Source organism: Haliotis rufescens, unplaced genomic scaffold (assembly GCF_023055435.1).
Source record: "Haliotis rufescens isolate VD_foot unplaced genomic scaffold, xgHalRufe1.0.p SCAF_1, whole genome shotgun sequence".
In the NCBI taxonomy this organism is placed as follows: domain Eukaryota; kingdom Metazoa; phylum Mollusca; class Gastropoda; order Lepetellida; family Haliotidae; genus Haliotis; species Haliotis rufescens.
The window spans coordinates 2556190-2569561 of NW_025963779.1; the positions used below are offsets into that span (position 1 = coordinate 2556190).

The 13372-nt window shown below is 43.5% G+C and overlaps 1 protein-coding gene across 5 annotated transcripts in view; it reads right to left on the reverse strand.

The window, feature by feature from the left end:
- LOC124147032 (zwei Ig domain protein zig-8-like) overlaps positions 1-13372 on the reverse strand; it is a 148070-nt gene that overhangs the window by 17247 nt on the left and 117451 nt on the right. For all 5 annotated transcript variants that reach the window (XM_046517632.2, XM_046517629.2, XM_046517631.2 and 2 more), the window contains one exon: positions 3680-3964. In XM_046517632.2, the coding sequence (XP_046373588.1) occupies positions 3680-3964 (285 nt within the window). The remainder of the gene's footprint in view (positions 1-3679; positions 3965-13372) is intronic.

A 13372-nucleotide genomic window follows, 5' to 3' on the forward strand; every position in this document is an offset into this window, starting at 1 on the left:
GACAAGTAATGGTGTGAACTTGATATGACTCACGTCTGTATGCATATATAACATTTACCGTAACTCATAGTTCTTATTCGTCTTGGAGCTTGCTCCACCAGCAGTAACGCTTAGTGTATGCAAACATTACATTACTAATTTTACAAATCTTTTACCAATAGCTGTACTGACACTTCTACGATACGTCGCTTGTTCTGTACCAATCTCCCAGCAGTCACGTTTAGTGTATGCATACAATGCATTAACAACTTCTTTTATCGTTACACAGCTGGACATTATAGGTTGTGGACTTGCTCTAGGCATCTACCATCACTTACGCTTAGTGTATGCATACAATGCATTAACAACTTCTTTTATCGCTAGACAGAGTTATTATAGGTTGCGGGTTTGCTGTACCAATCTGCCAGAACTAACGCTGAGGTTCCTCTAACGAGCTGCAGCCACGAGAACTTCTCACTCACGCTTCGCAAGCTGCGTCCGTCCACTCATTGGGAAGGGCAGATTTGTCACACTCATCTTCCTAATCAAACACACGACGCCATCATCAACGACGTTGTTGTACATCACAACGTGGGCAAATACATCGTCCTATTTGTATCTGAGGCGACGGTGTGTGATATTTACCTAAGCAATATATTATCTAGGGTTGTCAGGGGTAGTCAATTGAGACGAGGGCAATATAGACTCCATAGCACAAAGCTGCATTCGTATTCCTATTGGAAGAAGATGGTTTTGAAAGACGCAGCAACCTCCTGTCGAGAGCTACATTGAGATCCGTGTTGGCGAATGTAAATATTAAGCTTTTAGTAGAAGAAAATGAGACATTTTATTTCATGTGAAACAAAATCGCATGAACGGTGTCATTAACATGGTTGATTGTTTGATGTGGTTAGAAGTGAAAATGAATATATTTTTTTCAAGATGCGTCTATTTGATCGTCAAACAACAAAGTATTGTGGCGCCAGTTTGAATGATAGTAATGCAATGGGCGATTTTCTTAAAATTAAAGACTGAATCTTTGGTGCCAGAACTGCCGTCAAAAATAAAACAAACATTCCAAGTAATACCCATCGTCAGTAAACTGAGGGAAAAGCCATATGAATCTGAAACGCCATCATTTTACTCGAGTGATTTCCCTATCCGTTACACATAATAACTCCCCATTACTACATCATACGATCTGAAACGTCTTGAAATAGAATTTGGCTTTGGCAATAACGTGTGCTTAGATAGTCAGAAAGAGCAACACTTCAAGGTATTCTCCTATCACATTTTCTCACATTTGTAAGGATCTGATGTCCAAATTATTGCCTTTCTTATATGCTCGATGTATCACTCACGTTAAAAGGCTTAATAGGCTGCACTCAAATGGCCAACTATGGACATAACAATCACACCGCAAAGCAAAGTCATTAATCTGAACCATTTAGCAAGTATAAATCAAATAGACAATGAATGTCTTGTATGAAAAAAAGAAGCCACAGATAGGGTTGCACTGGATCCATCACGCCATAAAACCATCTTGTACGTTTCTACAAGACAAGACAACATAATTCCGGTGTTTCACACTTAAATTAAACAATATAATATTAAAATTACGAAGAGTGAAATAAAGCTTCAGAATTTTGACTCCGATGAACCATGCCCCCCAAAACACCGCCTTCTGCATTACCATATTACAAAATACACTACTGGTCAAAACAAACTTCCCCTCTATCGGGATCCGTTGAAATTGCGACAGCTTCGCAATCAAAACGAAACATGAACGCGGCCCTATATGAAATATATACTGAGATATATTGATAATAATACGTATACACTCAGACGTGATACATACGATCTTTGAATACACCAACGTTAAAAGTCAATGTATTATACAGTCGGGAATAAAGCGATGTATCATCCGGGAATATAACAGTTAAAACGCTTATGTGTTACACAGTCGGGGAATGCACGATATTAAAGGCAACATGCTAAACACTCAGTAAAAATAACAAGTATAATCGCAATGTGTTACACAGTCGGGGAATGCACGATATTAAAGGCAACGTGCTATACACTCAGTAAAAATAACAAGTATAATCGCAATGTGTTACACAGTCGGGGAATGCACGATATTAAAGGCAACGTGCTATACACTCAGTAAAAATAACAAGTATAATCGCAATGTGTTACACAGTCGGGGAATGCACCGATATTAAAGGCAATGTGTCATTCAGTCAGTAAATATACCGATTATAACGTCAATGTCTTACACAGTCGGGCAAAGTACCTACGTTAACGCTTATGCGCTACACAGTCAGGGAATATACCAACGTTAACGCTTATGCGCTACACAGTCAGGGAATAAACCCGTGTTCACGGCTATGTGCTACACAGTCAGGGAATATACCCGTTTTCACGGCTATGTGCTACACAGTCGGGCAATATACCTACGTTAACGGTTATGCACTACAAAGTCAGGGAATATACGCGTGTTCACGGCTATGTGCTACACAGTCGGGGAATATACCCGTGTTCACGGCTATGTGCTACACAGTCAGGGAATATACCCGTGTTCACGGTTATGTGCTACACAGTCAGGGAATATACCCGTGTCAACGGCTATGTGCTACACAGTCAGGGAATATACCCGTGTGCACGGCAATGTGTTACACAGTCAGGGAATATACCTACGTTAACGGTTATGCACTACAAAGTCAGGGAATATACGCGTGTTCACGGCTATGTGCTACACATTCGGGGAATATACCCGTGTTCACGGCTATGTGCTACACAGTCAGGGAATATACGCGTGTTCACGGCTATGTGCTACACATTTAGGGAATATACCCGTGTCAACGGCTATGTGCTACTCAGTCACGGAATATACCCGTGTTGACCGCTATGTGCTACACAGTCAGGGAATATACCAGTGTTCACGGCTATGTGTTACACAGTCAGGGAATATACCCGTGTATACCAATGTGCCACGGGGCAATGTTCACATGTTGACTTCAATGTTACATAGTCGGCGAGTAATATAATGGGGAAAATACCAGAGTCATAGCAGTCAACTGGGGTTGCCTATAGCGCCTCTCACTAGAGGAACAGTATTATGCCAATGTCGTACTCGAACGGAGAATACTGGAATAACGTCAACGTCATATACAATCGCGGAATATTATTATGTTAACGTCAATGATTTAGACAGCCGAGGAATACTGTTACGCCTTGCATTCGTATTGATAATGTCGTAATAATTCCCATTAACAGGTTCCTGTTGGGCGACAACAGAAGTAATTTGGCAACTTCCCTAAACCATGGTGCACTAAAGTAAGTCTGGCTGCCAGCTTCTGGTAGAATCAATATGAGAGATAGAGAAGACAGCTGTATACAAATGTTGTATCTGCGTGACGCGGTAAGAAACGAGAGTATTATCAACTTCAGTTAGGGGCGTACAGCTCGGAGTCAACGCTGTTGATCTTACCAGATACTCGTCATCTTGAAGACCCACCCAACTGGCTCAACAGATAACATTAGATCATGAATGGGCATTAAAAGGTGAATATCAAACGTGAAAATGGGAAATTGATGGTGACTGTGAATAGCCATCAGAATAAGATATCATAACGGGAAATGGAGCCTGTCTTGAGTGGCAAGGTTTGGCACGACTACAGCCGATATGGGGGCAACTTACTATTGAGAATAACGACTTTGGTGCTTGTAATCTGAAGATCCGATGTTCTGCAAACATACGTCCCAGCATCGGTCATCTTGGCTCTCTTGATATACAACGAGCTTATTATGGTTCTCTCCACGATAGACATAACGATCTGAATATGAAGTCGGTCATCCTGAGTGATCTTGTGACCGTCCTTGAACCAATCAATGCCATCGGGGGGATACCCATCTCCTGTGGCGTTACACACAAGGCGCAATGCATTTCCTTTCTCCACGTAACTGGGACCGGAGATTTTAATATCTGAAAAATAAAAGAAGATTTATACCAAATGCATTCAAGACAGAAATAAATATTGTTAGGTTTGAGAATTAAACGTACGCATAAAATGATCTTTGATTTGACAGGCTTAAGAACTTAAGAAAAATAAGAGACATAAAATATTATTTCACAAGTGTATCAAGACATCTATGACATGACTGAAATGGGATCAAACATAACACATAGTCTGTATGGGCCCCTATTCTAAACCTCTAAATGACATAGTCTATACGTAATACGAATGGGTAATATATGTCATATACATACAACCATTGCACGTGTGCAGGAATATTCATGCACGTGTACAAATCAATAATGATGTCTGTCTAATTCTCTTTTGGACATTTGAAAGAAACGAATGATGAATGTTACAAAGAGAATTCACATATTTTAGACACATTGTTTTACTCCAGAACTGATGAAAAGGTCACATGTGTTGGAAGCAAGTTGTGTTATTTTAATGAATACCCGTTTGCCTCCACATACATGCGATGTAATGTAATGATCTCCCAAAACCTAAATTGATCCTTCACCGGATTCTTCAAGGCAGACTATTACCCACATCGCAACTTTGTTACAGCAGTATATCTCACAGGTATCAAACAGAATAATTGAATATGGTACATCTGAATCCTGAACTGTCAATCTCAAAGGACCAGTTAGTGACCATTATGATGGAATATCTTGTCCCTCGAAGTGGGAGCTCACTTAATGTGGCGTACTTTCAAAGTTTATTGGCCTCCCTCTGGTTAACTGCGGCATGCACGAGCGGGTCTCACAAGACTCAACGATGTAATGTCCAACATCATATGAATTATTATCGCTATAGAGATGCGCCATATGCCTGCTGGAACCTACGTCGGTGACTTTGGTGGATGACTAATTCGATAAAAGTTTATGTCATTACGTCCGACTGCGAGGAATGTGATACCAAAGACTTGGTATGACTTTTCAATTACGCCCATGTTGAGCGTGCAGTGGCTAGCCTTCTGGATCAGTGTCAAAGGAACTGTCATCGTGGGTGTCTGGTCTGTAATGTTAAACACAAATGCTGAGGGGGTTTTGCCGACAAGTGTGTTTTTTTTCAAAAGTAGGAAATAAGACCGAATACTTCCGATGTGCATATCTTTGAGCAACACGTTGACATTGTCCTTTAATGGTAATCCAAGGAAGGGATTTTGGTTCACACATACATTTTCTTACTGTTGGTGAGTCGTCGTCTCGAGAAATGAAAAATAACCATTCCGGGAGACGTGCAATACAACCGCTCTTGAGACATGATAACGAACAAGCACTCCGTTTCTTGCCAACATGAAGAACATAGTCTCTTGGGTGATCTGTCCTGCTCCCAGATACACGCCTGACTAATCCCAAGCAGCTTAGGCCGGACTGGCGAGGCAAACGCGATGTATATTTATGACTTGACGTGAACACAACATCAACTTGTACAGACGAGGCCTACCGTAATGCCCATAGTCTCGTAACAGACACAATATCAGACATCCGTGGTAGCGCTATAAATAATAACCAATAACCCATACGATAAGGGATTTAATTTGAACCGAGTTTCATGTGATGTATTGATTCTTATATTGGAACGATTCTAACTAACTCATGTTACACCAGTTATCTTCTTATTGTAGCAGGGCGTTGTGTTATCCCACAGATGATATCCTTACCTTGTCAGCTTTCTGACAGGGTTAACCTCTTTGGTCATGTGGACAAGGCGTCCGTCCTCTGATCAGAAGGTTCGAATCCCATTACGGGACTTTGATAGTTTATGGCCGCTACATTTTTCCGTTTGTTAAATAAAAATGGAAGAATGAAATGATTGAATGAGTGCGTGGGGTTTATGGTAGCGCTTATTTTAGCAGATTTTAGCAAACTCCCAAGTAGTAGTAGTAGTAGTAGTAGTCTCAGTAAAGTAGCTATTGCCAGCTTAGTTTTTGTCCCCGTCCACTTTGCGTCATGTTAGTAGTTGCGGTGTGCTGTCGGCGTGTCTACATGCCCGGATGTGATCGGTATCATGATTGACTGATATCACTGAAAATTAGTTAACCATATCAATATTAAAGTTTCTAAAGGTTCTTTCATGTTTAATGCACCATATATCCCACACCGGGAATCCCAAACCATTCTGGAAGGCTTTGTGTTCCAAATAGAATGTATGGATTAAACCATTAACAGTTTGTTGTGTGCATCCTATGTTTTCCTGGCCATGGGGCTAATGTTTCCGACGAACAAAGAGCCAAGGGAAACTGCAGATTGATTGCACCAAAGTCACGTACCAACAGCTGATTGCTGGGTTCCTTAACAACGAACAACATTCAGAACAATAATGCCGCTGATGTATTTCTAGTTTTAATATAAAAAAGGTCAACGATCCAACGCAAAAACGCGGGTGCACATTTTCACACAAATACACCCACACGCACACACGTACACTCACACGCACACTCACATGTACACACACACACACAGACACAGACACACACACACACACACACACACACACACACACACACACACACACACACACACACACACACACACACACACACACACACACACTAACATTTTCAAATGATGCTATGATGGGAAAAAGTTTACTTTTTTTTTTAAATTCAAAGTCGACGATTTTGGATCAGTGGTGGGTAATTACGTCACGATTTGTCAAACATTCATTCTCTCGACGAGACATACTGCAGATAACTCTCCCAATGGCAATTTGGGGGAGTCTGTCTGTCGACAAACACGACCACACCCATCAAGGACGTGCAAAGTGCATCGGGACTCATCTGACAACACGACGGGGGCACGGGTGGCCCAGCCGTCTAAGGCGCCGCGATTCGCTGTGCAGAGTTGCGTCCCTTGGGCACGCCAGAAACCTATGATTGTGGGTTCGAATCCCGGTTCGCCCCGATTATGTTTCTAGGTTTGTCAGCACCATACCCGTGCTCGTGGGTTTCACCGAAGTGTTAAATGTCTGAGACCTGCATCACTTCGGGCTTTCCTCCCACATTAAGCTGACACGCCGTGATATAACTGGAATACTGTTAAAAGCGGGGTTAAACCCAACTCACTCACTCACTCACTCACTGACAACACGACACGTGACCAGCGACGGTTAACCAGTTTTGACGCTGTATACACAATCGATGTATGACGATCTGTAAGGCGTGACACAACACGTGGCCGTCGAGCATGGCGATGAGCTGGATGGAGACGAGTCCTCGTCGTCTGTCCCATAACTCGTACTCAAGAAGCCTGATGAAAGTTCTCAGTAATTTGATTCGCCGTTTGAGCTCGACTTCGTAATGCCTGGTTTCGGATCAATCGATCCTGTAGTCGTGTCCTTGACTTAGGACGCCCTGAACGTGAGCCATGTTGCGTTTGTTGGTACCTGTTCAATAGTTTGCTAATCACAGACTGTGAAACATTTAACGTATTGGCCACTGCACGCTGACTCCTGTCAGTTTCAGCATGCCAATACCCCGTAGACGTCGCTCATCCACAAACAATGAATGAAATCAAGTACATCCCCAGTGTATGATTAGCAGAATCAATAAGATTGACAGCAATAATGGAGAGAGTTTAACCGACCTTCCTTGAGAGGGTCAAAATAAGGAATGACACCCTACACACGTGTGTGGATATACATGTACACACGTCCACACACACACGTCCGTCCACACACACACACACACACACACACACACACACACACACACACACACACACACACACACACACACACACACACACACACACACACACACACACACACACGTCCACACACACACACGTCCACACACACACACACACACGCAAAGAATAAAGCGTTAGGCGTCAATACGCTGTCTTCGAGTTGGTCATATCACCGCGGTCATCCTCTAAATTAGCGGTAAAGTCTTATTATGGCGATAATCACCAGTTATCTGCCTTCACATAGCGGAGGCAGGATAACATCGTCCAGTTCCCGACTGGACACATGACATCTGCCTGAAAAATTAATGTTCATTATCTATATCCGACATTTACACATTACTGTAGAATAATTCGTTTTTGTCTGGAACAGGACAAACCTCGGGCAGTGAAGAATAGCCTTTACACTGACCGAGATGAATATCCTGGTAAAATAGATGGGATCGCCCTATGTCTGCCTGTATTCGCCTCCTCCACAGGGCTCATATAGGGGGGGATATCGCTATTTTAAGAACGGTATTTTAACATCCTTGAATCCATGCTGAAAACAGCAACCTCAGCGCATACCGATGTGGATGAAGATATGGTTATGGTGAAATGATGAGATACGTCAGTAAATGTGCATCTCTGTCTCCATAGAAAGAACTGGGACTGTTTTCACTCTAATACGCACACAAAGTGGTCGACTGGAAGATTATTGATTTTAAGTCTGTGAAAATTAAGCGTTCCATGCTATCCAAACGATGAACGGTTTCTGTAGGTTTTCTTCTACTTTGCCACCACAGACAAATTGATACGAGCAGTCGCAGTTTTGCTTTAACTGGATTTTAAAGTGTCATTTTTGACAGAGCTCACTTTCTTTGAAATTCCTTAATCAGCTACTTCGTGCGAATTTCAAATGAAAAATAGAACATTCAAATGAGATTCTGGTTCCATTAGATTCAAGGAAATAGAACACGAGAGCGTTATTTTGTAAAATTGATAATAACAGACAAGGGAAATTATCATGTTGTCTTGGATAAATCTGCTTAACAGAACATTTACAGTTATAAAGCCCAAGGTCGCTTACAAGAATTAATTCTGAAAACATTAAGTGTTAAAACATTCCTATGATGGCGGGCAAAATCAATCAAGGTTGTCAGATGAAAGCAAAAAGAGGGCAAAAACCGGATCTGCTATGCATTTCCTTCATCACAGTGCTTAAGCAAACCCAATTTAAAATGCATCCGAGCCAACACGACAAGACACAAACATTATTACAGAAATTATATAATGGACCACGGAGTTAAAACCACGGCAGTCAAGTCTATAAGATCCTACTTTTAGCAGTGTGTTCAAATTACATTAAATTAAGACAATGTTGCTTTTTATGGACGACGGGCACCAAATCCATTATGACTAATTAAATAACGCAGCGTTGTAATACTCGAGATAAATAAAAAAATTGTCAAAACAACCTGACATATTATTTTCTTTGCACTGGATACCCTATTGGTCAGAGCTGTTGCCGTCCTCTCCAACCAACCACATGGGTAGAAAGTTCCCCAGTTTTCGGGGTGTTCCTGTTCTTATCTGTGTAACATGAAATAAACAAATGAGTTTTAAGTGACGTTGGAACGACCGATGCATTCGAAGTTAATGACACAAGTCATTGTAAACAATGATGAAACGAGGTGTAGACGAAAAGGGCGATCACCCATCGGGGAGAAAAGGGTAGGAGTATGCCTGTAACACACGTGGTTAATGGCGGTTGTTGCCATGTCCTGCTATGCTCGCCAATCTCGTCCTGAATGAAGGTAGTTGCCATGTCCTGCCCTAGATGTAACAACCGTGGTGAATGAAGGTGGTTGCCATGTTCTGCCCTAGATGTAACATCCGTGGTGAAAGAAGGTAGTAGCCACGCCCCACCCTAGATGTAACATCCGTGGTGAATGAAGGTAGTTGCCATGTCCTGCCCTTGATGTAACATCCGTGGTGAATGAAGGTAGTTGCTATGTCCTGCCCTAGATGTAACATCCGTGGTGAATGAAGGTAGTTGCCATGTCCTGCCCTAGATGTAACATCCGTGGTGAATGAAGGTAGTTGCCATGTCCTGCCCTAGATGTAACATCCGTGGTGAATGAAGGTAGTTGCCATGTCCTGCCCTAGATGTAACATCCGTGGTGAATGAAGGTAGTTGCCATGTCCTGCCCTAGATGTAACATCCGTGGTGAATGAAGGTAGTTGCCATGTCCTGCCCTAGATGTAACAACCGTGGTGAATGAAGGTGGTTGCCATGTTCTGCCCTAGATGTAACATCCGTGGTGAAAGAAGGTAGTAGCCACGCCCCACTCTAGATGTAACATCCGTGGTGAATGAAGGTAGTTGCCATGTCCTGCCCTTGATGTAACATCCGTGGTGAATGAAGGTAGTTGCCATGTCCTGCCCTAGATGTAACATCCGTGGTGAATGAAGGTAGTTGCCATGTCCTGCCCTAGATGTAACATCCGTGGTGAATGAAGGTAGTTGCCATGTCCTGCCCTAGATGTAACATCCGTGGTGAATGAAGGTAGTTGCCATGTCCTGCCCTAGATGTAACATCCGTGGTGAATGAAGGTAGTTGCCATGTCCTGCCCTTGATGTAACATCCGTGGTGAATGAAGGTTGTTGCCATGTCCTGCCCTAGATGTAGCAACCGTGGTGAATGAAGGTAGTTGCTATGTCCTGCCCTTGATGTAACATCCGTGGTGAATGAAGGTAGTTGCCATGTCCTGCCCTAGATGTAACATCCGTGGTGAATGAAGGTAGTTGCCATGTCCTGCCCTAGATGTAACATCCGTGGTGAATGAAGGTACTTGCCATGTCCTGCCCTAGATGTAACATCCGTGGTGAATGAAGGTAGTTGCCATGTCCTGCCCTTGATGTAACATCCGTGGTGAATGAAGGTAGTTGCCATGTCCTGCCCTAGATGTAACAACCGTGGTGAATGAAGGTGGTTGCCATGTTCTGCCCTTGATATCACATCCGTGGTGAATGAAGGTAGTTGCCATGTCCTGCCCTAGATGTAACATCCGTGGTGAATGAAGGTAGTTGCTATGTCCTGCCCTAGATGTAACATCCGTGGTGAATGAAGGTAGTTGCCATGTCCTGCCCTTGATGTAACATCCGTGGTGAGTGAAGGTTGTTGCTATGTCCTGCCCTTGATGTAACATCCGTGGTGAATGAAGGTAGTTGCCATGTCCTGCCCTAGATGTAACAACCGTGGTGAATGAAGGTGGTTGCCATGTTCTGCCCTAGATGTAACATCCATGGTGAAAGAAGGTAGTAGCCATGCCCCACCCTAGATGTAACATCCGTGGTGAATGAAGGTAGTTGCCATGTCCTGCCCTTGATGTAACATCCGTGGTGAATGAAGGTAGTTGCCATGCCCTGCCCTAGATGTAACATCCGTGGTGAATGAAGATAGTTGCCATGTCCTGCCCTAGATGTAACATCCGTGGTGAATGAAGATAGTTGCCATGTCCTGCCCTAGATGTAACATCCATGGTGAATGAAGATAGTTGCCATGTCCCGCCCTAGATGTAACATCCGTGGTGAATGAAGGTAGTTGCCATGTCCTGCCCTAGATGTAACATCCGTGGTGAATGAAGGTAGTTGCCATGTCCTGCCCTAGATGTAACATCCGTGGTGAATGAAGGTACTTGCCATGTCCTGCCCTAGATGTAACATCCGTGGTGAATGAAGGTAGTTGCCATGTCCTGCCCTTGATGTAACATCCGTGGTGAATGAAGGTAGTTGCCATGTCCTGCCCTAGATGTAACAACCGTGGTGAATGAAGGTGGTTGCCATGTTCTGCCCTAGATGTCACATCCGTGGTGAATGAAGGTAGTTGCCATGTCCTGCCCTAGATGTAACATCCGTGGTGAATGAAGGTAGTTGCTATGTCCTGCCCTAGATGTAACATCCGTGGTGAATGAAGGTAGTTGCCATGTCCTGCCCTTGATGTAACATCCGTGGTGAGTGAAGGTTGTTGCTATGTCCTGCCCTTGATGTAACATCCGTGGTGAATGAAGGTAGTTGCCATGTCCTGCCCTAGATGTAACAACCGTGGTGAATGAAGGTGGTTGCCATGTTCTGCCCTAGATGTAACATCCATGGTGAAAGAAGGTAGTAGCCATGCCCCACCCTAGATGTAACATCCGTGGTGAATGAAGGTAGTTGCCATGTCCTGCCCTTGATGTAACATCCGTGGTGAATGAAGGTAGTTGCCATGCCCTGCCCTAGATGTAACATCCGTGGTGAATGAAGATAGTTGCCATGTCCTGCCCTAGATGTAACATCCGTGGTGAATGAAGATAGTTGCCATGTCCTGCCCTAGATGTAACATCCATGGTGAATGAAGATAGTTGCCATGTCCCGCCCTAGATATAACATCCGTGGTGAATGAAGGTAGTTGCCATGTCCTGCCCTAGATGTAACATCCGTGGTGAATGAAGGTAGTTGCCATGTCCTGCCCTAGATGTAACATCCATGGTGAATGAAGATAGTTGCCATGTCCTGCCCTAGATGTAATATCCGTGGTGAATGAAGGTAGTTGCCATGTCCCACCCTAGATGTAACATCCGTGGTGAATGAAGGTAGTTGCTATGTCCTGCCCTTGATGTAACATCCGTGGTGAATGAAGGTAGTTGCCATGTCCCACCCTAGATGTAACATCCGTGGTGAATGAAGATAGTTGCCATGTCCTGCCCTAGATGTAACATCCGTGGTGAATGAAGGTAGTTGCCATGTCCCACCCTAGATGTAACATCCGTGGTGAATGAAGGTAGTTGCTATGTCCTGCCCTAGATGTAACATCCGTGGTGAATGAAGGTAGTTGCCATGTCCCACCCTAGATGTAACATCCGTGGTGAATGAAGGTAGTTGCTATGTCCTGCCCTTGATGTAACATCCGTGGTGAATGAAGGTAGTTGCCATGTCCTGCCCTAGATGTAACATCCGTGGTGAATGAAGGTAGTTGCTATGTCCCACCCTAGATGTAACATCCGTGGTGAATGAAGGTAGTTGCCATGTCCTGCCCTAGATGTAACATCCGTGGTGAATGAAGATAGTTGCCATGTCCTGCCCTAGATGTAACATCCGTGGTGAATGAAGGTAGTTGCCATGTCCCACCCTAGATGTAACATCCGTCGTGAATGAAGGTAGTTGCCATGTCCTGCCCTAGATGTAACATCCGTGGTGAATGAAGGTAGTTGCCATGTCCCGCCCTAGATGTAACATCCGTGGTGAATGAAGGTTAAGGTCATTAGGTATGTATTCGGCGATGAAACGTATATGTCCTGCTCCTTGTATCCAAGTATGTTTCATGTTCAAAGATACACCCTGAGGATTTTTCCCTTACGCAACACGAGTGTTCCTTGATATTGAAGCTATGAAAATAATGCGTTACAATTGACTTGAGAATATTCTATTACAAATCGTTGCTATTACCGCCAGTTTTATCATGCAACAGTGTATCACATGATTTTACAGTCATACATCTGGAAAGAGGTATGAGGTTCAACGATATGTGAAGCCTGATTGTAAAAAAGAACAGAAGCACGCTCCAGATTTATCGTCATTTTACAAGACATGCTGTCGCAGAGTTCGATAAAGCTATTATGATAGGATTCAGACTGAACCGATTCGGCCGCTTGTAAAGTTGCG